The sequence below is a fragment of the Lynx canadensis genome, chromosome X, assembly GCF_007474595.2.
Source record: "Lynx canadensis isolate LIC74 chromosome X, mLynCan4.pri.v2, whole genome shotgun sequence".
Taxonomy (NCBI): Eukaryota; Metazoa; Chordata; class Mammalia; order Carnivora; family Felidae; genus Lynx; species Lynx canadensis.
Window position 1 is genome coordinate 78232276 of NC_044321.2, and position 27691 is coordinate 78259966.

General features: G+C 39.3%; 1 protein-coding gene across 1 annotated transcript in view; it reads right to left on the reverse strand.

Moving 5' to 3' along the window:
- The window catches only part of PCDH19 (protocadherin 19), a 149546-nt gene that overhangs the window by 39811 nt on the left and 82044 nt on the right, over positions 1 to 27691 (reverse strand). Inside the window, exon 5 of the mRNA XM_030306242.1 lies at positions 17511 to 17683. Coding sequence (XP_030162102.1) covers positions 17511 to 17683 — 173 coding nt within the window. The remainder of the gene's footprint in view (positions 1 to 17510; positions 17684 to 27691) is intronic.

Genomic DNA, 27691 nt, shown 5'->3' on the forward strand with positions numbered 1-27691 from the left:
GTATCACCTCACGCCAGTCAGAGTGGCCAAAATGAACAAATCAGGAGACTATAGATGCTGGGGAGGATGTGGAGAAACGGGAACCCTCTTGCACTGTTGGTGGGAATGCAAATTGGTGCAGCCGCTCTGGAAAGCAGTGTGGAGGTTCCTCAGAAAATTAAAAATAGACCTACCCTATGACCCAGCAATAGCACTGCTAGGAATTTACCCAAGGGATACAGGAGTACTGATGCATAGGGGCACTTGTACCCCAATGTTCATAGCAGCACTCTCAACAATAGCCAAATTATGGAAAGAGCCTAAATGTCCATCAACTGATGAATGGATAAAGAAATTGTGGTATATATACACAATGGAATACTATGTGGCAATGAGAAAAAATGAAATATGGCCTTTTGTAGCAACGTGGATGGAACTGGAGAGTGTAATGCTAAGTGAAATAAGCCATACAGAGAAAGACAGATACCATATGGTTTCACTCTTATGTGGATCCTGAGAAACTTAACAGGAACCCATGGGGGAGGGGAAGGAAAAAAAAAAAAGAGGTTAGAGTGGGAGAGAGCCAAAGCATAAGAGACTGTTAAAAACTGAGAACAAACTGAGGGTTGACGGGGGGTGGGAGGGAGGGGAGGGTGGGTGATGGGTATTGAGGAGGGCACCTTTTGGGATGAGCACTGGGTGTTGTATGGAAACCAATTTGTCACTAAATTTCATATATATAAAAAAAAACAAAAAAACATTATTTTGGTTTACCTCCCAGATTAGAGCAACTGACAGCCTCATTAATGACTAAAAACAGCAGGTGGTGATGCCTTGGAACAGTTTGACCAGTCTAAATATCTTGGAACCTAAACCATTCCTCTTGTCCATGTATTAAAATGAGGAAGATTCTATGGTTCACATAGGTTGTGAACTCCACACAGGGTAAAAAAGGAGGGAAGAAAGCAAGTGGTCAAACATCTATTATCATCCAAGCTAAAAATAGAAAGGAGAGACTATATCAGGTTAAAGGTAAAGAAAGTGGCCTTATACAAATTGGAAAACATACCTCTGGTACTGTCTGTAAGTGTGCAAACTCATGGCTGCAAAACTGCCTAGCTGAAATCATTTAAGGCTACCAAGTTTTTCCAGGCGATAACAGCAGTGTTTGTTTACAGATATCTGTTTAAAATGGCAATGTAGAAAACAATCTAGAGGCGCAGGAAGATGGCGGCGTAGGAGGACGCTGGGCTCACCGCGCGTCCTGCTGATCACTTAGATTCCACCTACACCTGCCTAAATAACCCAGAAAACAGCCAGAAGATTAGCAGAACGGAGTCGCCAGACCCAAGCGCAGACGAGAGGCCCACGGAAGAGGGTAGGAAGGGCGGCGAGGCGGTGCGCGCTCCACGGACTGGCGGGAGGGAGCCGGGGCGGAGGGGCGGCTCGCCAGCCAATCAGAGCCCCCGAGTCCGGCTTGCAAAAGCGGAGGGGCCTGATGGACTGTGTTCCGACAGCAAGCGCGACTTAGCGTCTGGGAGGTCATAAGTTAACAGCTTTGCTCGGAAAGCGGGAAGGCTGGAGGACAAAGGGAGGGTGAGTTGCGGAGCCCCCGGACGACAGAGCTCAGTTTGGCGGGGAACAAAGGCGCTCGCCAGCGCCATCTCCCCCGCCCATCCCCCAGCCAAAATCCCAAAGGGAACCGGTTCTGGCCAGGGAAATTGCTCGCTCCTCGCAAACACCCAACTCTGTGCTTCTGCGGAGCCAAACCTCCGGCAGCGGATCTGACTCCCTCCGGCTGCCACAGGGCCCCTCCTGAAGTGGATCACCTAAGGAGAAGCGAGCTAAGCCTGCCCCCCCTCCCGCCGTGCACCTTGCCTTCCCACCCCAGCTAATACGCCAGATCCCCAGCATCACAAGCCTGGCAGTGTGCAAGTAGCCCAGACGGGCCACGCCACCCCACAGTGAATCCCGCCCCTAGGAGAGGGGAAGAGAAGGCACACACCAGTCTGACTGTGGCCCCAGCGGTGGGCTGGGGGCAGACATCAGGACGGACTGCGGCCCCGCCCACCAACTCCAGTTATACACCACAGCACAGGGGAAGTGCCCTGCAGGCCCTCACCACACCAGGGACTATCCAAAATGACCAAGCGGAAGAATTCCCCTCAGAAGAATCTCCAGGAAATAACAACAGCTAATGAGCTGATCAAAAAGGATTTAAATAATATAACAGAAAGTGAATTTAGAATAATAGTCATAAAATTAATCGCTGGGCTGGAAAACAGTATACAGGACAGCAGAGAATCTCTTGCTACAGAGATCAAGGGACTAAGGAATAGTCACGAGGAGCTGAAAAACGCTTTAAAGGAAATGCAAAACAAAATGCAAACCACCACAGCTCGGATGGAAGAGGCAGAGGAGAGAATAGGTGAACTAGAAGATAAAGTTATGGAAAAAGAGGAAGCTGAGAAAAAGAGAGATAAAAAAATCCAGGAGTATGAGGGGAAAATTAGAGAACTAAGTGATACACTAAAAAGAAATAATATACGCATAATTGGTATTCCAGAGGAGGAAGAGAGAGGGAAAGGTGCTGAAGGGGTACTTGAAGAAATAATAGCTGAGAACTTCCCTGAACTGGGGAAGGAAAAAGGCATTGAAATCCAAGAGGCACAGAGAACTCCCTTCAGACGTAACTTGAATCGATCTTCTGCACGACATATCCTAGTGAAACTGGCAAAATACAAGGATAAAGAGAAAATTCTGAAAGCAGCAAGGGGTAAACGTGCCCTCACATATAAAGGGAGACCTATAAGACTCGTGACTGATCTCTCTTTTGAAACTTGGCAGGCCAGAAAGAATTGGCACGAGATTTTCAGTGTGCTAGACAGAAAAAATATGCAGCCGAGAATCCTTTATCCAGCAAGTCTGTCATTTAGAATAGAAGGAGAGATAAAGGTCTTCCCAAACAAACAAAAACTGAAGGAATTTGTCACCACTAAACCAGCCCTACAAGAGATCCTAAGGGGGACCCTGTGAGACAAAGTACCAGAGATATCACTACAAGCATAAAACATACAGACATCACAATGACTCTAAACCCGTATCTTTCTATAATAACACTGAATGTAAACGGATTAAATGCGCCAACCAAAAGACATAGGGTATCAGAATGGATAAAAAAACAAGACCCATCTATTTGCTGTCTACAAGAGACTCATTTTAGACCTGAGGACACCTTTAGATTGAGAGTGAGGGGATGGAGAACTATTTATCATGCTACTGGAAGCCAAAAGAAAGCTGGAGTAGCCATACTTATATCAGACAAACTAGACTTTAAATTAAAGGCTGTAACAAGAGATGAAGAAGGACATTATATAATAGTTACAGGGTCTATCCATCAGGAAGAGCTAACAATTATAAATGTCTATGCGCCGAATACCGGAGCCCCCAAGTATATAAAACAATTACTCATAAACAGAAGCAACCTTATTGATAAGAATGTGGTAATTGCAGGGGACTTTAACACCCCACTTACAGAAATGGATAGATCATCTAGACACACAGTCAATAAAGAAACAAGGGCCCTGAATGAGACATTGGATCAGATGGACTTGACAGATATTTTTAGAACTCTGCATCCCAAAGCAACAGAATATACTTTCTTCTCGAGTGCACATGGAACATTCTCCAAGATAGATCATATACTGGGTCACAAAACAGCCCTTCATAAGTTTACAAGAATTGAAATTATACCATGCATACTTTCAGACCACAATGCTATGAAGCTTGAAATCAACCACAGGAAAAAGTCTGGAAAACCTCCAAAAGCGTGGAGGTTAAAGAACACCCTACTAACGAATGAGTGGGTCAACCAGGCAATTAGAGAAGAAATCAAAAAATATATGGAAACAAACGAAAATGAAAATACAACAATCCAAACGCTTTGGGATGCAGCGAAGGCAGTCCTGAGAGGAAAATACATGGCAATCCAGGCCTATCTCAAGAAACAAGAAAAATCCCAAATACAAAATCTAACAGCACACGTAAAGGAAATAGAAGCAGAACAGCAAAGGCAGCCTAAACCCAGCAGAAGAAGAGAAATAATAAAGATCAGAGCAGAAATAAACAATATAGAATCTAAAAAAACTGTAGAGCAGATCAACGAAACCAAGAGTTGGTTTTTTGAAGAAATAAACAAAATTGACAAACCTCTAGCCAGGCTTCTCAAAAAGAAAAGGGAGATGACCCAAATAGATAAAATCATGAATGAAAATGGAATTATTACAACCAATCCCTCAGAGATACAAACAATTATCAGGGAATACTATGAAAAATTATATGCCAACAAATTGGACAACCTGGAAGAAATGGACACATTCCTGAACACCCACACTCTTCCAAAACTCAATCAGGAGGAAATAGAAAGCTTGAACAGACCCATAACCAGCGAAGAAATTGAATCGGTTATCAAAAATCTCCCAACAAATAAGAGTCCAGGACCAGATGGCTTCCCAGGGGAGTTCTACCAGACATTTAAGCAGAGATAATACCTATCCTTCTCAAGCTATTCCAAGAAATAGAAAGGGAAGGAAAACTTCCAGACTCATTCTATGAAGCCAGTATTACTTTGATTCCTAAACCAGACAGAGACCCAGTAAAAAAAGAGAACTACAGGCCAATATCCCTGATGAATATGGATGCAAAAATTCTCAATAAGATACTAGCAAATCGAATTCAACAGCATATAAAAAGAATTATTCACCATGATCAAGTGGGATTCATTCCTGGGATGCAGGGCTGGTTCAACATTCGCAAATCAATCAACGTGATACATCACATTAACAAAAAAAAAGAGAAGAACCATATGATCCTGTCAATCGATGAAGAAAAGGCCTTTGACAAAATCCAGCACCCTTTCTTTTTTATAAATTTTTTTTCAACGTTTATTTATTTTTTTTTTGGGACAGAGAGAGACAGAGCATGAACAGGGGAGGGGCAGAGAGAGGGAGACACAGAATCGGAAACAGGCTCCAGGCTCCGAGCCATCAGCCCAGAGCCTGACGCGGGGCTCGAACTCACGGACCGCGAGATCGTGACCTGGCTGAAGTCGGACGCTTAACCGACTGCGCCACCCAGGCGCCCCCAGCACCCTTTCTTAATAAAAACCCTTGAGAAAGTCGGGATAGAAGGAACATACTTAAAGATCATAAAAGCCATTTATGAAAAGCCCACAGCTAACATCATCCTCAACGGGGAAAAACTGAGAGCTTTTTCCCTGAGATCAGGAACACGACAGGGATGCCCACTCTCACCGCTGTTGTTTAACATAGTGCTGGAAGTTCTAGCATCAGCAATCAGACAACAAAAGGAAATCAAAGGCATCAAAATTGGCAAATATGAAGTCAAGCTTTTGCTTTTTGCAGATGACATGATATTACACATGGAAAATCCGATAGACTCCACCAAAAGTCTGCTAGAACTGATACATGAATTCAGCAAAGTTGCAGGATACAAAATCAATGTCCAGAAATCAGTTGCATTCTTATACACTAACAATGAAGCAACAGAAAGACAAATAAAGAAACTGATCCCATTCACAATTGCACCAAGAAGCATAAAATACCTAGGAATAAATCTAACCAAAGATGTAAAGGATCTGTATGCTGAAAACTATAGAAAGCTTATGAAGGTAATTGAAGAAGACTTAAAGAAATGGAAAGACATTCCCTGCTCATGGATTGGAAAAATAAATATTGTCAAAATGTCAATACTACCCAAAGCTATCTACACATTCAATGCAATCCCAATCAAAATTGCACCAGCATTCTTCTCGAAATTAGAACAAGCAATCCTAAAATTCATATGGAACCACAAAAGGCCCCGAATAGCCAAAGGAATTTTGAAGAAGAAGACCAAAGCAGGAGGCATCACAATCCCAGACTTTAGCCTCTACTACAAAGCTGTCATCATCAAGACAGCATGGTATTGGCACAAAAACAGACACACAGACCAATGGAATAGAATAGAAACCCCAGAACTAGACCCACAAACGTATGGCCAACTCATCTTTGACAAAGCAGGAAAGAACATCCAATGGAAAAAAGACAGCCTCTTTAACAAATGGTGCTGGGAGAACTGGACAGCAACATGCAGAAGGTTGAAACTAGACCACTTTCTCACACCATTCACAAAAATAACTCAAAATGGATAAAGGACCTGAATGTGAGACAGGAAACCATCAAAACCTTAGAGGAGAAAGCAGGAAAAGACCTCTCTGACCTCAGCCGTAGCAATCTCTTACTTGACACATCCCCAAAAGCAAGGGAATTAAAAGCAAAAGTGAATTACTGGGACCTTATGAAGATCAAAAGCTTCTGCACAGCAAAGGAAACAACCAACAAAACTAAAAGGCAACCAACGGAATGGGAAAAGATATTTGCAAATGACATATCGGACAAAGGGCTAGTATCTAAAATCTAGAAAGAGCTCACCAAACTCCACACCCGAAAAACAAATAACCCAGTGAAGAAATGGGCAGAAAACATGAATAGACACTTCTCTAAAGAAGACATCCAGATGGCCAACAGGCACATGAAAAGATGTTCAGCGTCGCTCCTTATCAGGGAAATACAAATCAAAACCACACTCAGGTATCACCTCACGCCAGTCAGAGTGGCCAAAATGAACAAATCAGGAGACTATAGATTCTGGGGAGGATGTGGAGAAACGGGAACCCTCTTGCACTGTTGGTGGGAATGCAAATTGGTGCAGCCGCTCTGGAAAGCAGTGTGGAGGTTCCTCAGAAAATTAAAAATAGACCTACCCTATGACCCAGCAATAGCACTGCTAGGAATTTACCCAAGGGATACAGGAGTACTGATGCATAGGGGCACTTGTACCCCAATGTTCATAGCAGCACTCTCAACAATAGCCAAATTATGGAAAGAGCCTAAATGTCCATCAACTGATGAATGGATAAAGAAATTGTGGTATATATACACAATGGAATACTATGTGGCAATGAGAAAAAATGAAATATGGCCCTTTGTAGCAACGTGGATGGAACTGGAGAGTGTAATGCTAAGTGAAATAAGCCATACAGAGAAAGACAGATACCATATGGTTTCACTCTTATGTGGATCCTGAGAAACTTAACAGGAACCCATGGGGGAGGGGAAGGAAAAAAAAAAAAAGAGGTTAGAGTGGGAGAGAGCCAAAGCATAAGAGACTGTTAAAAACTGAGAACAAACTGAGGGTTGATGGGGGGTGGGAGGGAAGGGAGGGTGGGTGATGGGTATTGAGGAGGGCACCTTTTGGGATGAGCACTGGGTGTTGTATGGAAACCAATTTGTCAATAAATTTCATAAAAAAAAAATAAAAATAAAACCAACAAGACACACACAAAAAAAATTAAAAAATAAAAAAAAATAAAATGGCAATGTAATAAGTTATGCTTTTATTTAAAGCAAGGTACAGTGGCAATCCTGCATGACTTGGGAGTCTAGGTACTGGACCACAAATTAGAAAGAACCTAAGGCTTAGCTAACTGGGATAGGAGAAGATAAATAACGTTTTAAGGTTCTAATTTCCACCAAATTGAAAATATTTCTGTTAGACAAAGACAAGAACCTAAAGTGTCTCATTTACCATTGAAATGGATGTTACTAAATTTTAAAAGAACTTATGATAAAATGGCATCGTCTATTACCTCAGATTTAACAGCTTGCAACTTTGTTGTCTATACTATTATAAAGAATAATGGAGAAGAACTATTATTTCCCATTACCAGGAACCCTCAAAAAACAAAATGCCTCTCATGAGGCCACCTCAAAAAGACAAAACTTTGAATGAGTTCAGCCACAAAGAGTTTGTTTTCAAATAAACTCCTTTGCCCACTTCTGGATTTAGTGCCTTTCAAATTACCTCTGCCACAAGAAGGACAGATTCCATAAGAGACTCCTAAAAACTGAGAACAAACTGAGGGTTTACGGGGGGTGGGAGGGAGGGGAAGGTGGTGATGGGTATTGAGGAAGGCACCTGTTGGGATGAGCACCGGGTGTTGTGTGGAAACCAATTTGACAATAAATTTCATAATAAAAAAAATTACCTCTGTCACATACCATCTCACAAATTCCTCCATCTACGAAGTAGATCTTAGATCTGCACATTTTTGAGTGATGTTCAGGGTTCACCATAAAACCTAAAATCCCACAATACCCTTCTGACTTTGTCATCTGCACACAAATTTCCAGCCCCAAAGGATTTGCTCCAAAACAATTCTAGATACTGGTATCTCACTGATAATCTCTTTCACCCAAGTTATGGGGAACTGCTTTGTATTCTCTCTACATGGCAGAAAAAATTGGTTAATGGGACTCCATTCTGCCCAGTTGCAAAAATATCTTCTCTGTATACCCTCCCTGAGCTGTGTGTAAATATCTAAAAAACAACTTTTCTGATGGCCCTAAGGCCCAGCTCAAACATTTTCCAGTCTAGAGCTTGGTGATTTTTCCACACTTGGAAATTTATTGGGGATAAGCCATGTAGGAAAAGAAACTGAAAAGACTTGCTTGTCAAAAAAAAAAAAAATGCAAGTAGATATGTCAAATGACCTTTTCTTGGCCCAAAGTAAACAGGCAATCACCCATCTAGTAAAGACTGAGACCAAAAATACCTGAGACTAAGACATAAAACTCTGGATGATCAAAAGCATCTATGATAAGAGAGGAAACACATCTCACAAGTATTTTTCCCAAAAAGTAAAGAAATAACACATGATTTTAGTATTCTTGAAATTGCTTTTTAAATTATGACTTGACTTGATTCTCAATATTTATTTCATAATAAAGGGGTTAAGGAAAAATGAACAGAAAAAAAATCTTCATAAATATTTAAATGACAAGTTTAGATTTATATTTTCCCATCCTGATGGAGTTTATGATTCTTAGCCATCTTATGACAGGACAGAAATGATGTTAAATAGATAGGAAGACCCAAAGAAAATAATGGTTTTGACAGTTCAATGGACTTTTTTGAGTATGCGAAGCAACCCATATGATCTAGTCTGATAAAACAACTTGATTTGTTTCTCATCTCTTACCCTATTAGCAGTATGCCTACTTATCATGGCCTATGTAACTATTGTCTTATCATAAAGCAATTGGAGAAGATATTTGCAAATTAAATATCTGATTAAGGGTTAGTATCCAAACTACATAAAGAACTTAATAAAGTCAACACCCAAAAACCAAACAACCCAGTTAAGAAATGGGTAGAAGACATGAATAGACATTTTCCCAAAGAAGACATTCAGATGGACAACAGACACATGAAAAGATGCTCAACATCACTCATCATCAGGGAAATATAAATCAAAACTGCAATGAGACATCACCTCACACCTGTCAGAATGGCTAAAATTAACAACTCGGGAAACAACAGATGTTCCTGAGGATATGGAGAAAGGGGAACCCTCTTACACTGTTGGTGGGAATGCAAACTGGTGCAGCCACTCTGGAAAACAGTATGGAGGTTCCTCAAAAAGCTAAAAATAGAACTACCCTATGACCCAGCAATTGCACTACTAGGTATTTACCCAAAGGATATAAAAATACATATTTGAAGGAGCACATGCAACCCAATGTTTATAGCAGCATTATCAACAATAGCCAAACTATATAAGGAGCCCAAATGTCCATCGACTGATGAATAGATAAAGAATGTATGGTATTTGGACACCTAAGTGGCTCAGTCAGTTAAGCGTCCAACTTTGGCTCAGGTCATGGTCTCACAGTTAGTGAGTTCCAGCCCCACATAGGGCTCTCTGCTGTCAGTGCAGAGCCTGCTTCGGATCCTATGTCTCCCTCCCTCTTTGTCCCTTCCCTGCTTGCTATCTCTTTCTCTCTCTCTCTCTCTCTCTCTCTCTCCCCTCTCTCAAAAATAAGGAAACATTTAAAAACAGAATATGTGCTGTATACACACACACACACACACACACACACAGGAGTATTATTCAGCCATCAAAAAGAATGAAATTGTGCCATTTGCAACGATGTGGATGGAGCTAGAGTGTATTATGCTAAGCAAAATATGATTTCACTCATATGTGGCATTTAAGAAACAAAACAGATGAACGTATGAGAAGGGAAAAAAGAGAGAGAGGGAGAAGCAAACCATAAGAGACTCTTAACTATAGAGAACAAACTGAGGGTTGATGGAGGAATGTGGGTGGAGGTGGGTCAAATAGATGATGGGTATTAAGGAGTGCACTTATTGTGATGAGCACTGGGTGTTATATGTAAGTGATGAATCACTAAATTCTACACCGGAAACCAATTTTATCATATATGTTAACTAGCTAGAATTTAAATAAAAACTTGAAAAAAAAAACAAAGCAATTAGAAAACATTCACCTGGCAAGTCACTCAAATAGAGCATATTTTTATCTAGCATACTATACCAGGGCCTGGCTTCCAGTATTCCTCCAAAGGGATCCCATTACACCAAAGTGTCCTTTGAAATGTATTTTGCTTTGTAGCTCAAGTATTCTTAATTTATTCACTGATCCTACTTGGTCTATTCCATACTGGACTATTTGTGCTTTTGGGCCATGAACTCCTAGAGAATGAAATTCTTAATTGTTCAGTGTGCTTCCTTTATATAATTTCCATCCTTCAATGCTTTCCAAGTGCTTAGAAATATAGAAATCCTTAGCAGTAACCAGTCAAGAAAGCCCCTGGCATTTATTCTCTTGATGAATAATGAATCTCTCTCCACAGGTAATTATTAATAATAATAAATTTTAAAGTAGACATTGAATATGAGACAACTAAAAGTTCCAAGAGGATCAGGAAAAAAAATTTATTGAAAAAGAGGGAGCATAGTGTTTCTATTTCAAAGCAGATGAAGAGAACTGGCCTAAAAGAAATCTCTGACCAAAAGTTCCATGCCAAAATAATGCTAACAAACAACGGCTAACAGCATGAATGTTTCCATTAGTTAGGGACAACTTTTTATTCCAGTGACTGTCTTGCCAATAAAATGCAAATAATGCTTTGAAAGGAGTCCAATTATCTGGTGCAGCAATGTAGTTGAAATAACAAAAGCAATCACCTGTCCTTCGATTCCTACCTGCCCAGGCAGTGCTGAGACTGAAAATGTATAAAAATTGCTGGACATCAGAGGAAAAGGGAGACTGAGCATTGAATACCACTGAGTGCCTCTAAACCAACAAGGTTGGGGGCCTGGGTGGCTCAGTCGGTTGAGCGTCCAACTTGGGCTCAGGTCATGATCTCACAGTTTGTGAGTTCGAGCCCTGCATTGGGCTCTGTGCTGATGGTTCAGAGCCTGGAGCCTGCTTCTGATTCTGTGTCTCCCTCTCTCTCTGCCTCTCTCCCACTAGCACTCTGTCTCTCAAAAATAAATAAACATTAAATAAAATTTAAACCAGCAGGTAACTGGGCATGTCAGACATTAGACCTACCATCTTATAATGACATTAGCTACAAGTGAGCAAGAAGTTCAGCCTCAGAGCAGATATATTTAAAAAGAAAATGTTTACCGTTGTGACATTGTTCAAGTTAGGACACCAAATAAGACTCTTTCATGATATTCTTATTAAAAATAAGACCTCATTTGCAATAATCTCCTTTTATTGGTTCTTCTTCTTTGTTGACACAATAGTAATAAGGTTTTTAATGGTACCTGGCTCTATTCATATGATGATTTCTAAAATCAGGAAGTTACTCATCATTGAGCTGACATTGGTCACTTCAGTAAACCCCAGATCAGCAAAGCTAAAAAGATGAGAACTTTCACAGTTAATAACAGCAGTAATTGACACATTCGATTCCCAGAGCCAGGCACACAGTGGGCACTGAAAAATACTGTTGAATGCATGGATAAATGATAAATAGCTATGCATGCATTGTTCCTACCTGGAATTAGACTACTGTATACCTGGGACAAGATGAAAACAGCTGAAAGTCACATATACAGATTCACTATGTGTGTGTGTGTGTGTGTGTGTGTGTGTGTATACATTCACTATATATGTATATATGTATGTATATATACATTCACTATATATGTATATATATATACACACATTCCATTTTTCAAGTTATTAAACATTTCACCTGGTATATACATGCATGAGGCTGAAGACATTTTTAAAAGATTCTATATGAGGAAAACTGGGGGAGAAATAATCACATGAATTGCAAAACAGTATATCTAGCCTCAAAGATGCTAATTCAGGTCCAGGGGGATCTATTCAACCTCTTTGTTGAAGTAAATATAAAACTTTCTAACAGTAAATGCTATTCTGATAAAATGTAATTTTCAATTACTCTATGAACATCTGGTCCATGCTACCATTTCTGGAGCCCAGAAGCACACTACTTTGCAATGTCACAAAATATTCTCCATTGATAACTCCTTATTTTACCAAGAGATTAATTGAAATGAGTGTTTGGAAATCTAGTGAGGTGAGAGATGAGTCAGGGGGATAGGTAAGAGGATAAGGAAGGGATATTCACTCACTAAATCATAATTTCATTAGAATAACTAAAGGAAATAAAATTACAAATTGCTGGTAGAGTGTTGGAAGTATAAACATCTTAATACACCTGTGATTGAAACTAGAATATGCATAGTATGAAGCCTACAGAATATTTTCATGGCTAATTTATAATAGCAGTTGCATTGGGCACAGATCAAGTTCTTCAAATCCATGTTTTACACAACAAATATATTAAATGATACTCAGGTGATGAGCTACCAAATAAACAAGTTTAGTAAAATTCGGAAAGATTTACACTTTCAAAAATAAAGCAATCATTATATTGCATTTGGATGCATTTGGATATAAAAGCAGATAGATGTTATTGTGAGTTACTGTACATTGCTTCCATTCGGTATCAATTAGCAGGGGAGGGAATATTAGTGTTGTAGTGAACTCTAAGTTAAGTGCACATTAGAGCAATTAGAGTCATCTTTTCAGTTGGTGAATTTATAATCAGTAATTAAAATAATAAAGTAAGAGAGATTGAGTATGATTTGAAACAAATTAGTTGAGCTTGGGACTAGTATGTATAGTTCTAGGACATGATTCCCATAAACCTCAATTTCATATCAGGACTACATATTTAAGTAAGCATAATGGTATATCCAAGTCATCACAAACAGCCATGCAAAGAAGCATGGAAGAGACAGAATCCTAGTAACCCCAGCACTACTCAATCCAGAAATAACTTTGAGAGGAAGAGATTCAAACCCAGTGATAGCCCTAATTGTGCAACAAACCCATGAACCTTTAGCACCTCTGACCTCTCTTCTGGTCAATTACTCTTCTTAGAGATTCTCTGCAGCAATTTTCCATAAGGCAAAATTCTTGGCCCTGCCAGAAGTTAATTTTACCAAATAACTCAAATTCAGAAAGAAAAGGCATTGGTTAAAATATTTGAGTGTGACCCCCAAGCTCAGCACCAAATCACCTCAAGAACTAAATCAGGTAGTAAAATATCTGAGTGACAACACTTAATTGTTCTCAAGGCACTTAGAGAGGTATAGAGAGATAGCATTCCAAAAAGTGCTATATGTGAGTAGAAAGTACAGGATAAAGAAGTCTCCATCACCTTCTTTTCTGGTAATCCATGATACTGAGAGCTGCATTACTGGGGACAAGCTGAGACATATTAATTCAAGGGCACTCAGATGATAAATGAATTTGTAATTCAGTCACCTGGCAACAAGGAAATTCAGCTCAGCCAGTTCATCAACAAACTGACCTGGTCTTAGGCATGTTGAGAGTGATACCAGGCTTGATAATAATCCAGAAAGTAGTAATTCCTATCATTTCTTCTTATCCCCACCCTGACCCAGCTCATGGATGTACCAGGTTGGGGCAATCAAAATATAATACAAATGCAAGTGGCTAAACTCTGGGCTTTGCCCTTTGGGTGCAAAAGTCTTCCATAAATTCTTTCCTTGGTTGAATACAGTGATTCTGGGTTCCCATCCCTAGGAATGGCCTCAAAGATGGGTTGCTGAAAATTAAGGGATTTGGGCCTTTCTTCTTAAAATCATGAAGCACCTTTGACATTCACACTGAGCATTCTTTTGCTATAGCAGTTAAAAGAACAAAACCCAAAGAGGCTTTTGGCAGTGTGAAGAAGCACATGGCCCAGATGTCTGGAAATATGGAGAACAAATACAATTTTTACCTTTTCCTCAAATTCTGGCAACACAATAGCTCACTGAACAACCCATTCCTTCTCAAGGAAAAAGTTAACAGATGCATAAAATTATCTTTATTTTAGGGGCACCTGGGTGGCTCAGTAGGTTAAGCATTCGAGTCTTGATTTCAGCTCAGGTCATGATCTCACAGTTTGTGGGTTCAAGCCCCACTTGGGGCTGTCTTGAATCGCTTGGGATTCTCTGCCTCTCTCTGGGCCTTTTCCCCACTCACGCTGCCTCTCTCTCTCAAAATAAATAAATAACCTTAAAAATGTATCTTTATTTTAAAAATCCTGAAAGTCCCCATAAATCATGTGTCCACATATACGCAAAGAAAAATGCTCACTAAATTCTACTCCTGAAACCAATATTGCATTGTATCTTAACTAATTTTAAATAAAAAAAATTAAAGAAAGATGCTGTACTAATATAAAAGTTAGAAAACACAGAAAACTACAATCATGAAATCCAAGGTAAGCCAAAACAAAGGTATAAGGTACACTCTATTGGGTGTATTTGGCCCAACTTTGGAGTGGTTCTAACAGGACCAGAAGAAATATTATCAGGATTAGAGTTAGTTGGACAAGGTTATTATAACCCTTATTCTCCAGAGACATCTACTCAAACCTTAAGAATAGTTCAGCTTTGGATTTCAGGGCACATGGGTTTGAGATGCTTATCACAGTATTAATGAACCAAAGAGATCTGGGAATATTTTTTTTCCCTCAAGGAATCTTTGAGACTTTCAGTATAGGTCAGAGTTTAGAGAAAATTTCATTTTCCCTCATGACCTTTCTAAATCAGTAGTCCTCAGAAGTGACAATAACATATTGCCCTGGAATTAATATACCTAGAACTATTCTAGTTAGAATAGTCACAAGATCAGGCATACATGGTAAATTTGCTCAGTGATTGTCTTTCTTTTTTTTTTTTTAATTTTTTTAACCTTTATTTATTTTTGAGACAGAGAGAGACAGAGCATGAACGGGGAGGGTCAGAGAGAGGGAGACACAGAATCTGAAACAGGCTCCAGGCTCTGAGCTGTGAGCACAGAGCCTGACGCAGGGCTCGAACTCACTGACTGCGAGATCACGACCTGAGCCGAAGTCGGACGCTTAACCGACTGAGCCACACAGGCACCCCAGTGATTGTCTTTCAACTACTGTACCTCAGGATAAAATGAGAAACATGTGAATCCAGGATTGAGATAATAAAATGCTATAAAATGTTAATTGTTGAAATTGTTGCTGTTGCTTGAGGTAGCAATAACTGAGGTGACACAATTTATGTGGCTAGCCTAGAGTTGATTTAAGATATAACAATTAAGTATTATTATGGAAAGCTCAGAAGTACTGGGATATCACAAGTTAGAACCTGAGATGTAAGCAAGACTGGAATTCCCTCTGTACCTAAAGTGTAATGACTCAACCAAATTGAAAAAAAACAAACTCTAGACACTGCTGGAATGATGGAAAAAAATTAAGATATATACATGCAAATTGAATATTGAGGGGAAAAAAATGCCTGAAGGTATTGCTAAAATAGAATAGCAGAAAGTGTCTGTGTGCACACGCATGAGTGTGTGATCATCTTATATGCAGAAGAGTCTTGGAATAATGTCACACATTTGCTTTAGAATACTCTCATTATTATACAATTTGCACACCATATATATACAATACATCCCATTTGTAAGAAACACTCCCTCAGAAAAACTAAAATAGTCCACTGATACTGTTTTTCTAGAAAAATGCGACAAAAAAATTAAAACAGATGTTGTTCTGGCCAGGGATAAACTGAAAATTAATTATGGCTATTTCCTGTTCTGCATTCACTTCATCTTTAAAAAGCATCCAACTAAAAGCCTTTGTGACATAAATGAAAAAGCACTTTTTTGAGACACAAGACTAGTAACTGATACATACCAGTCTGTATGCTGTAACACACTACTAATCCTCTGAGAATTAAACAGACTCTGTTTCAGTTATATAAATGTTTAATTTTTTCATCTTTAATCTTAGTAAGGTTGCCCAGAAACTATATTATTTCTGTGGATGTCACCACTCACCAATTAGGGAAGACACCAATGCACAATCAGTAGTGAGCTCTATATATTATAGACTTTGACACTTGAGTCTGCTGGGGAGGGGATGGATTAGACAATTTAATAGACTCTACAGTGACTAACTTTTTTTTCTATGAAAAACATTTTATTTTGTGAATTGTGCAATTTTTTTCCTTTGGATTCATTTATAAGACCAAAACAAAAGCATTTAATGATGTTTACAGTGAAATGAAATAGCTGAAGACCAGCACATAATCACCATATTTTGTTTCCTCATCTTTAAGTCTTTTAGCAGTGGGGCTTCCAGCTGAGCTTGTGTCTAGCTTTTCCCAAGACACAGCCAAGCATTCTGAAGCTTCACTGAGCCTCAACACCAAGATGAATTCATAGTTCTTAATTGAAAAAGACAGGCTGTTTGCCTAGCATGTTTGCATCAGGAAAACATTTAAAATGACATTTGTGCCCAAGCCCATCTGAACATTCTGCCTTAGCTGAACTCTGCTAATGTTTTTATACCCCGGTTTCTGCCTAGTACAGTTTTAAATAGCTCCTCTTGCTAAACCATGTGTGGCTGAATTCACGAAAATAGACTCTTCTTCATACGTGAGAATACCATTCCTGACATTTGCTTTGAGGTGTTTCTCACATGCACAGAATGCTACTTTGAGTCAGCCATACTTTCTTACCCTGGTCTGTCCTGTGATCAATGACATATATTTGTGTGGTAGCTAGAGGGATTTGGCATTGCAGCCCCACAGGCAAAATGGGAAGTTTGGTACTTTCTATCCTCGGTAAAGGGTATGCAATCTGTGGTCAGAGAACAGAGTCTCTCTCTGGGTAAATTTAACCAGCCTGATATGGAAATAAAACCCACCACTTTGGTCTCATTAGTGCTATGTTCTGTGCGACTCAACTGATCAATTAAAGTTCATGTACTAAAGCAAAAAGAGGCATTTTTCCTGGTGAGAAGGCATCTGCTCACTTTCTATGTGCTCAGTGCATTTATTATTGAAGAGAATGTATACAATATGTACATGTAGTCAGCTATGAGGGTGAAGTAGACTGGTTAGGTGTTAGGACACCTCAAAACTATATAGATGATACTCAGGCATGAGCACAGTATACACCTTGACAACACACTCATTACAGTAAAGTAGAACAATGTACCTACAAACATGCTGGGTTCTTTGGGATCTGTGGCTGCAAATTACATCCAACCAACCCTTACCATGGTCAGGCATCTGAGATCCCATGGACGTCACACTGGTGTTCAGCACATCATTGACAGCAGTATCACAGTATAGGCTCCGCTGGACATCATGTTCACTGTCAGTCTGGTCACTCTCTTCATGACCACTATCCTTCAGACTGTTGCCCTCTAAGTCCTTGAAGGTGGAGCTGCTGGGTTGAAGAAAGAATGATAATTTACAACTGTGATAAATCTGTTTTGTAAAATCTTTCAGAGGCAAGATGATATCAGCTCTGTGGTGAGGCCAACAGTGACTGGATTGTTCAAAAGAGTAGAAAGAGGAATTTTCTGTTTAAAGATAATTTCTGTTTAACACTGAAGAGAGGTTCCCACTATTGGAGGCTGATGCAGCTAATACTTTCATTCACTTATCTTCAATGTATTACTACTACAGGCAAGGTGGAAGAAGGTACAAATCTGAAACCACCACTTGCAAAGAATATCACCATTTCAAAAGATTTTCTCTCTTCTTATAGAATCAAAGTAAAATAATAACTAATGTTTACTGAGCGATTACTATACATAAAGCACTATTCTAAATGCTTGACGTGAATTAACTTTTTTAATCATTACAACTATATGAGAGAAAGGTATCATTAATATTCCCATTTACAGATGAAAGATCAGAAGCACGTGGAAGTTAAGTAACTTGCATACAACTGATGAAAATTTAGTAAGACCAAACCCAGGACAGGCAGTCTAGCTCCAGAGCCTGGACCCTTAACCACTATGTATGCTGCTTCTCCAAAGATGTCTACTAATCAACTGTAAAATGAAAGTGGCAGAAATTGAGATAGTGCAATTAAAATAGAAATCAGGATCAGAGAACTCAGGTGAGTTTTAACAGAGAAAGTCAGACAGACAAATTCAAACGCAAAGAGGAGATGCAGGGGCTGAGAAGAGAAGAGCCTTGGTGCATGCACAGTAAGATGAAAGAGAACCAGAGAGTGAGCTCTAATAATATTGTGGGTGTAGTTATGGTAAGAATATGAAAACTTTCAGCTGAAGAGTTTATGGGCCAATTTTTCTTGTATTTGTTAAATCAATCCACCATACAATGCACTAAACATACTATCCATACTATCCAACATAGAGAATAATACATAATGTATATCCATAGAGGCCTCCACCTGCAATTTCTAATATTTTGTAAGTTCTGACAGAATCTGAAGATGTGCAACACCATGCGCCATAAATTATGCATCTGAAATACCTAGTAAATGGTGAATCCATTCCCCAGTCAATGAGGAAGTAGCAAAGGCATACTCAAGGAAATGTGTTGTTGTCTCGACAAGGGAGAGTGTCATGCTTTTGAATTAGGACAAGTCCCAACAGACCTATTGTACCTCTGAAAAGGGAGGTGGTGTACCATCTCTGTGGAGATGATAGTGCAAACTTGTTTGCTGTGCTCAACCTTGAACATCCACCAGCCTGACTCTCTGAGGCTTTGATAATAACATTGAGTACATATTATGAAGAGCTATGCAATGGACACAATAGATACATTGTCATTCTCTACATTGGTCAAAAGGAATCACAGCAGATTTTTAACATATGACCAACCTAAATATAGAATGCTTGCTGCCCTGAATATGAAAGGGTAAAGATCAAAAGGCCAATAACTGGAAAGCCATAATTATAAGAAAATGAAGAGCAGGAGAGAGTAAAGCATTGACCTCTTTGCTAATTATTTTCAGAAAGGATCACTGAGCATCACCTGTATTAAAACTAAAATCATTAAATAGGCCAACTCACTTAGCTCCTCCAAATTATGTCATGCAGCTATGCAGCCCTGTGGACCTACCAGCATGTAGTTCTATTAAAAAACCAATCATCTTATATTTCCTTTATGGTCAAGAAGACCAACTGGAAACACAGGCTTTACAACGTGTAGCCATTTCTAGCTTTATGGCACAGATGTTGGGGCTTCCTGTAAATACTAATCCCACAGCCTAAACAGATTCAAACTTTATCTTTTATAAAAAAAAAAATGGTCCTGCCCACATGAATTCCTGCATCTCAGAAGAAAGGAAATGACCTGTCTGAATCATATGTTCTTATAACAAATATTAATTTTTTGACCTGCATCTCTGGTATCTGGAGCACAGGAAAATTTCCTTAATTCACAACAAAAAATTGCTACTTTAAGCCAGAAACTTCAATCCTGAATTGAGTGCATTTCAGCCAAAACATGTTGCCAAAACATGCTTAGGACATACGTTGAAGAGGAATATAAGGACAATGCAATTAACCACCCCTTAGACCAAGGTTTCTCAACCTTGGTACTATTGATATTTTGTTGTCTATGGCTGTCCAGCGCATTGTAGGATGTTTAGCAGCATCCCTGTCTTCTACCCATTAGATGCTAGTAGTGCCTCTCCCAAAATTTACAACCAAAATGGTCTCCATACATTGCTAAATCACCCTCAGTTGACAAACACTGTTTACACTCTTTAAAACGCTATTCCTGTGGCATGTTAGATTGCCAGACTGTAGAGGAAAGAGCACTGTCATTAGAACAATCCGTACTCTGCCACTTTATCTATAGGACCCTGGGCCTGATTTCTAATGTCTTTGAGACTCAATTTCTTTGTCTGCAAAAGGCATTTGCTAAAAGCTTCATCACAAGGCCATTTTCAAGACTCAATGAGATACTGTACATGAAATACCAGGTACACACAAATGCTCAATAAATGGTTACTGTTTATATGATCATTACTACATATGATGTCTTCATTGAGTTATAATTAAATATTATGTCTGTGGTCTTTTTATAGGAGTGATATAGGAAATATATATTTAGGAGAAAGCTTGGGGAAGATGGCGGAGTAGGAGGATGCTCGTCCTGCTGGCTCATCCTGCTGGCTTACCTCATCCTGCTGATCACCTAGATTCCACCCACATCTGCCTAAATAACCCAGAAAACCACCAGAAGACTAACACAATGGACTCTCCAGAGCCAAGCGTAGAAAAGAAGCCCACAGAAGAGGGTAGGAAGGGTAGAGAGGTGGTGTGTGCTACACAAACTGGCCGGAGGGAGCTAGGGCAGTGGAGGGGCAGCCCATCAGGCAAGGCAGAGCTCCCAAAGTCTGGCTTGCAAAAGCGGAGGGGCCGGACTCCATGAGTTTTGACAGCCAGCTTGACTTAACATCTGGAATGTTAAGAGTCAATAGTTCTGCTCTCAGAGAGCACGGAGGATAAGAAGATGCCTGAAGGGAGAGTTGTTGAGCCCTGGAAGACAGAGATCAGCACAGCAGGGGAACAAAGGCACTGGCAAGCGCCATTTCCCTCTCCCATTCCCCAGCCCAATTTCCAAAGGGAACCAGTTCCTGTCACCTAACTTGCTTGCACCATGCAAACTCCCAAGCTGTGCTTCTCTGGATCCATCCCTCTGGTGGGCATGCCTCCCTCCCAGTGCTGCAGGGCCCATCCTGCAGAGGACCACCACGGCAATGCAAGCTAAGCCTGCCCCTCCAGCCCATGTGCACCTTGCAGATCCACCCCGGTTAATACGCCCTTACAGATCAAAATGAACAAGCACCACAAGCCTGGCAGTGTGCAAGTAGCCCAGACAGGGGACACACCACTCCACAGTGAGTCCTGCCCCTGACAGAGGGGAAGGTAAGGTACACACCAGTCTGACTGTGGCCCCAGCGATGGGGTGGGAACAGACATCTGGTCTGACTGCGGCCCTGCACACCAACACAAGTTTCTCCGGAAAGCACAGGAGAAATGTCCTGCAGTTTGGAGCCACCCCAGGGAATACCCAAAATAATGAAATGGAAGAATTCTCCTAAAAAGAAAATCCAGGAAATAGCGACAGCTAACAAATTGATCAAAAACGATATAAGCAATATAATGGAGCAGGAATTTAGAATAATAGTCATCAAATTAATTGCTGGGCTTGATAAAAGCATAGAGGACAGCAGAGAATCTATGCTATAGAGATCAAAGGACTAAAAAATAGTCATGAGAAGCTAAAAAATTCTATAAATGAGGTGCAAAATAAAATGGAGTCGACTACAGCAGGGATTGAAGAGGCAGAGGAGAGAATAGGTGCATTAGAAGGTAAAATTATGGAAAGAGAAGAAGCTGAGAAAAAAAGAGATAAAAAATATCCAGCAGTATGAGGGGAGAATTAGAGAATTAAGTGATGCGATCAAGAGGCACAGAGAACTCCCTTTAGACGTAACTTGAATTGATCTTCTCCATGACATATCATAGTCAAACTGGCAAAATACAAGGATAAACAGAAAACTCTGAAAGCAGCTAGGGATAAACATGCTCTAACATATAAAGGGAGATCGATAAGACTAGTGATGGATTTATCTACTGAAACTTGGCAGGCAAGAAAGGAATGGCAGGGTATCTTCAATGTGATGAACAGAAAAAAATGCAGCTGAGAATCCTTTATGCAGCAAGTGTGTCATTTAGAATAGAAGGAGAGATAAACGTCTTCCCAAACAAACAAAAACTGAAGGAATTCATCACCACTAAACCAGTCCTACAAGAGATCCTAAGGGGGATCCTGTGAGACAAGGTACCAGAGACATCAATACAAGCATGAAACCTACAGACATCACAATGACTCTAAACCCATATCTTTCTATAATAACACTGAGTGTAAATAGACTAAATGCGCCAACCAAAAGACATAGGGTATCAGAATGGTTAAAAAAAAAAAAAGACCCATCTATTTGCTGTCTACAAGAGACACATTTTAGACCTGAGGACACCTTCAGGTTGAAAGTGAGGGGATGGAGAACTATCTATCATAGTACTAGAAGTCAAAAGAAAGCTGGAATAGCCATATTTATAGCAGACAAACTAGACTTTAAATTAAAGGCTGTAACAAGAGATGAAGAAGGGCATTACATAATAATTACAGGGTCTATCCATCAAGAAAAGCTAAAAATTATAAATGTCAATGCGCCGAATATGGGAACGCCAAATATATAAAACAATTACTCACAAACATAAGCACGCTTACTGATAAGAATGTGGTAATTGCAGGGGATTTTAATACTCCTCTTACAGAAATGAATAGATCATGTAGACACAGGATCAAAAAAGAAACAGGGGCCCTGAATGATACATTGGATCAGATGGACTTGACAGATATATTTAGAACTCTGCATCCCAAAGCAACAGAATGTACTTTCTTCTCAAGTGCACAAGGAACATTCTCCAAGATAGATCACATACTGGGTCACAAAACAGCCCTTCATAAGTATATAAGAATTGAGATCCTACCATGCATACTTTCAGACCACAATGCTATGAAGCTTGAAATCAACCACAGGAAAAAGTCTGGAAAACCTCCAAAAGCATGGAGGTTAAAGAACACCCTACTAAAGAATGAGTGGGTCAACTAGGCAATTAGAGAAGAAATTAAGAAATATATGGAAACAAATGAAAATGAAAAGACGACAATCCAAACGCTTTGGGATGCAGCGAAGGCAGTCCTGAGAGGAAAATACATTGCAATCCAGGCCTATCTCAAGAAACAAGAAAAATCCCAAATACAAAATCTAACAGCACACCTAAATGAAAGAGAAGCAGAAGAGCAAAGACACCCCAGACCCAGCAGAAGAAGAGAAATAATATAGATCACAGCAGAAATAAACAATATAGAATCTAAAAAAAATTGTAGAGCAGATCAATGAAGCCAACAGATGGTTTTTTGAAAAAATAAACACAATTGATAAACTTCTATACAGGCTTCTCAAAAAGAAAAGGGAGAACCCAAATGGATAAAATCATGAATGAAAATGGAATTATGATAACCAATCCCTCAGAAATACAAACAATTATCAGGGAATACTATGAAAAATTATATACCAAAAAACTGGACAACCTGGAAGAAATGGACAAATTTCTAAACACCCACACACTCCCAACACTCAAAAAGGAAGAAATAGAAAGTTTGAACAGAGCCATAACCAGTGAAGAAACTGAATCAGTCATCAAAAATCTCCCAACAAATAAGAGTCTAGGACCAGATGGCTTCCCTGGGGAATTCCACCAGACATTTAAAGAAGAAATAATACCTATCCTTCTCAAGCTGTTGCAACAGATAGAAAGAGAAGGAAAACTTCCAGACTCATTCTATGAAGCCAGTATTACTTTGATTCCTAAACCAGACAGAGACCTAGTATAAAAGAGAACTACAGGCCAATATCCCTGATGAATATGGATGCAAAAATTCTCAATAAGATACTAGCAAATCGAATTCAACAGCTTATAAAAAGAATGATTCACCATGATCAAGTGGGATTCATTCCTGGGATGCAGGGCTGGTCCAACATTCGCAAATCAAACAACCTGATACATCACATTAATAACAGAAAAGATAAGAACCATATGATCCTGTCAATTGATGCAGAAAAAGCATTTGACAAAATTCAGCATCCTTTCTTAATAAAAACCCTCGAGAAAGTTGGGATAGACGGAACATACTAAAATATCATAAAAGCCATTTATGAAAAGCCCACAGCTAATATCATCCTCAATGGGGAAAGACTGAGAGCTTTCTCCCTGAGATCAGGAACACGTCAAGGATGTCCATTCCAACCGCTGTTGTTTAACATAGTGTTGGAAGTTCTAACATCAGTAATCAGACAACAAAAGGAAATCAAAGGCATCAAAATTGGCAAAGATGAAGTCAAGCTTTCACTTTTTGCAGATGACATGATATTATACATGTAAAATCTGACAGACTCCACCAGAAGTCTGCTAGAACTGATACATGAATTCAGCAAAGTTGGAGGATACAGAATCCTCCAGGTACCTCCAGGTACAGAAATCAGTTGCATTCTTATACACTAACAATGAAGCAACAGAAAGACAAATAAAGAAACTGATCCCATTCACAATTGCACCAAGAAGCATAAAATACCTAGGAATAAACCTAACCAAAGATGTAAAAGATCTGTATGCTGAAAACTATAGAAAGCTTATGAAGGAAATTGAAGAAGATATAAAGAAATGGAAAAACATTCCATGCTCATGGATTGGAAAAATAAATATTGTCAAAATGTCAATACTACCCAAAGCTATCTACACATTCAATGCAATCCCAATCAAAATTGTACCAGCATTCTTCTCAAAGCTAGAACAAGTAATCCTAAAATTTGTATGGAACCACAAAAGACCCCGAATAGCCAAGGTAATTTTGAAGAAGAAGACCAAAGCAGGAGGCATCACAGTCCCAGACTTTAGCCTCTACTACAAAGCTGTAGTCAACAAGACAGCATGTTATTGGCACAAAAACAGACACATCGACCAATGGAATAGAATAGAAGCCCCAGAACTAGACCCACAAACATATGGCCAACTCATCTTTGACAAAGCAGGAAAGAATATCCAATAGAAAAAAGACAGTCTCTTTAACAAATGGTGCTGGGAAAAGTGGCCAGCAACATGCAGAAGGATGAAACTAGACCACTTTCTTACACCATTCACAAAAACAAACTCAAAATGGATAAAGGACCTGAATGTGAGACAGGAAACCATCAAAACCCTAGAGGAGAAAGCAGGAAAAGACCTCTCTGACCTCAGCCGCAGCAATCTCTTACTCGACACATCCCCAAAGGCAAGGGAATTAAAAGCAAAAATGAACTATTGGGACCTCATGAAGATAAAAAGCTTCTGCACAGCAAAGGAAACAATCAACAAAACTAAAAGGCAACCAACGGAATGGGAAAAGATATTTGCAAATGACATATCAGATAAAGGTCTAGTATCCATAATCTATAAAGAGCTCAACAAACTCCACATCAGAAAAACAAATAATCCAGTGAAGAAAAGGGCAGAAAACATGAATAGACACTTCTCTAAAGAAGACATCCGGATGGCCAACAGGCACATGAAAAGATGCTCAATGTCGCTCGTCATCAGGGAAATACAAATCAAAACCACACTGAGATACCACCTCACGCCAGTCAGAGTGGCTAAAATGAACAAATCGGGAGACTATAGATGCTGGAGAGAATGTGGAGAAATGGGAACCCTCTTGCACTGTTGATGGGAATGCAAACTGTGTAGCCACTCTGGAAAACAGTGTGGTGGTTCCTCAGAAAATTAAAAATAGACCTACCCTATGACCCAGGAATACCACTGCTAGGAATTTACCCAAGGGATACAGGAATGCTGATGTATAGGGGCACTTGTACCCCAATGTTTATAGCAACACTCTCAACAATAGCCAAATTAAGGAAAGAGCCTAAATGTCCATCAACTGATGCATGGATAAATAAATTGTGGTGTATATACACAATGGAATACTACTTGAAAATGAGAAAGAATGAAATATGGCCTTTTGTGGCAACGTGGACAGAACTGGAGTGTTATGCTAATTGAAATAAGTCATACAGAGAAAGACAGATACCATATGTTTTCACTCTCATATGGATCCTGAGAAACTTAGCAGAATTCTATGTGGGAGGGGACAAAAAAAAAGAGGTTAGAGTGGGAGAGAGCCAAAGCATAAGAGACTCTTAATAACTGAGAACAAACTGAGGGTGGATGGGGGTGGGAGGGAGGGGAGGGTGGGTTATGGGTATTGAGGAGGGCACCTTTTGGGATGAGCACTGGGTGTTGTATGGAAACCAATTTGACAATAAATTTCATATTAAAAAACCTGAGAATAAACTGAAGGTTGTTCGGGGTGGGAGGGAGGGGAAAGTGGGTGATGGGCATTGAGGAGGGCACCTATTGGGATGAGCAGTGGGTGTTTTATGGAAACCAATTTGACAATAAATTTCATATTTTAAATAAAGGAAATATATATTTAAATAATATTTCTATGTCTTCTATAAACTACAGTCACACACTGAACTATGTTAATTTCTCTGAAAAATCAGGAACAGGAAAAGAATTTCTCCTGTCAAGTGTGTGTCCTTCCTTAAATGAAAAATGAGAAGTGTATACCCTTGTGTACATATAATTTTGCCTTGGCTTCTCAAAAGCTTCAAGATAAATATAATGTTTAATTGCAGTGATTTGGATGCCAGGGATATCTATTTAGCTTCTCCCAATTGGTTTTGGATCTGCCTTTTTAAAGTGGGACCATTCTTTTTTATATGCATCTGAATGTTACAAACCATCTCAGAGCTTCTGTTTTTTATGCAGAAGTGAGAGGAATAATAATACAGTGAAGGATTGAATACTAGGATCTACAGGACTGGTAATGTGAGTTTAAAATGTCAGGTATTCTTGGCTAAAATCCGCAACATAAGAAACAACAGGTGTTGGTGAGGATGTGGAGAAAAGTCAATCCTCGTGCACTGTTGGTGGGAATGCAAACTGGTACAGCCACTGTAGAAAACAGTATGGAGGTTCCTCAAAAAAGTAAAAATAGAACTACCCTATTAATTTCAGTAATCACATCCCTTGGTATTTACCCCCAAATGCAGAAACACCAATTCAAAAGGCCATATGCAACTCTATGTTTACTGCAGCATTATTTACGTACAATAGCCAAGTTATGGAAGCAGCCCAAGTGTTCATCAATTAATGAATGGATAAAGGAGAAGCGGGATATATATAGTGGAATATTATTCAGCCATAAAAATAGAAATAAATATTCCCATTTTCAACAATATGTATGGATCTAGAGAGTATAATGCTAAGTGAAATAGGTCAGAGAAAGACATATAACATATGATTTCGCTCACATAATTAAGAAACAAAACAAAAAGAGAGACAAAGAGACAGAGACAGAAAGAGGCAAACCAAGAAAGAGACTCTTAACTATAGAGAACAACCTGATGGTTACCAGAGGAGATGTGGGTGGGAACATGGGTGAAATAAGTGATGGAGATTAAGAGTACACTTAGCTTGGGAGGGAGCCAAGATGGTGGAATAGCGTGGAAATTTTTTGTCCCACATCCATGAAATACAGCCAGAACAACACTAAATCATCCTGCACACCTAGAAAACTGATCTGAGGTTTAACACAACAATCTGCAAAACCTAAAGCACAGAATTCAGCATAAAGAGAAAAAATTCATTTTTATTTTTAATTTTATTAAAATCACCTTTATTTAATATTTTTCTACTATATGTTTTACTTTTCTGTAATTTTTTTCAAATTCTATTTTACTTCCATCATTTCATTTTAGTCTACTTCAGTGTATTCATTTTTTTCAAATTTTCAA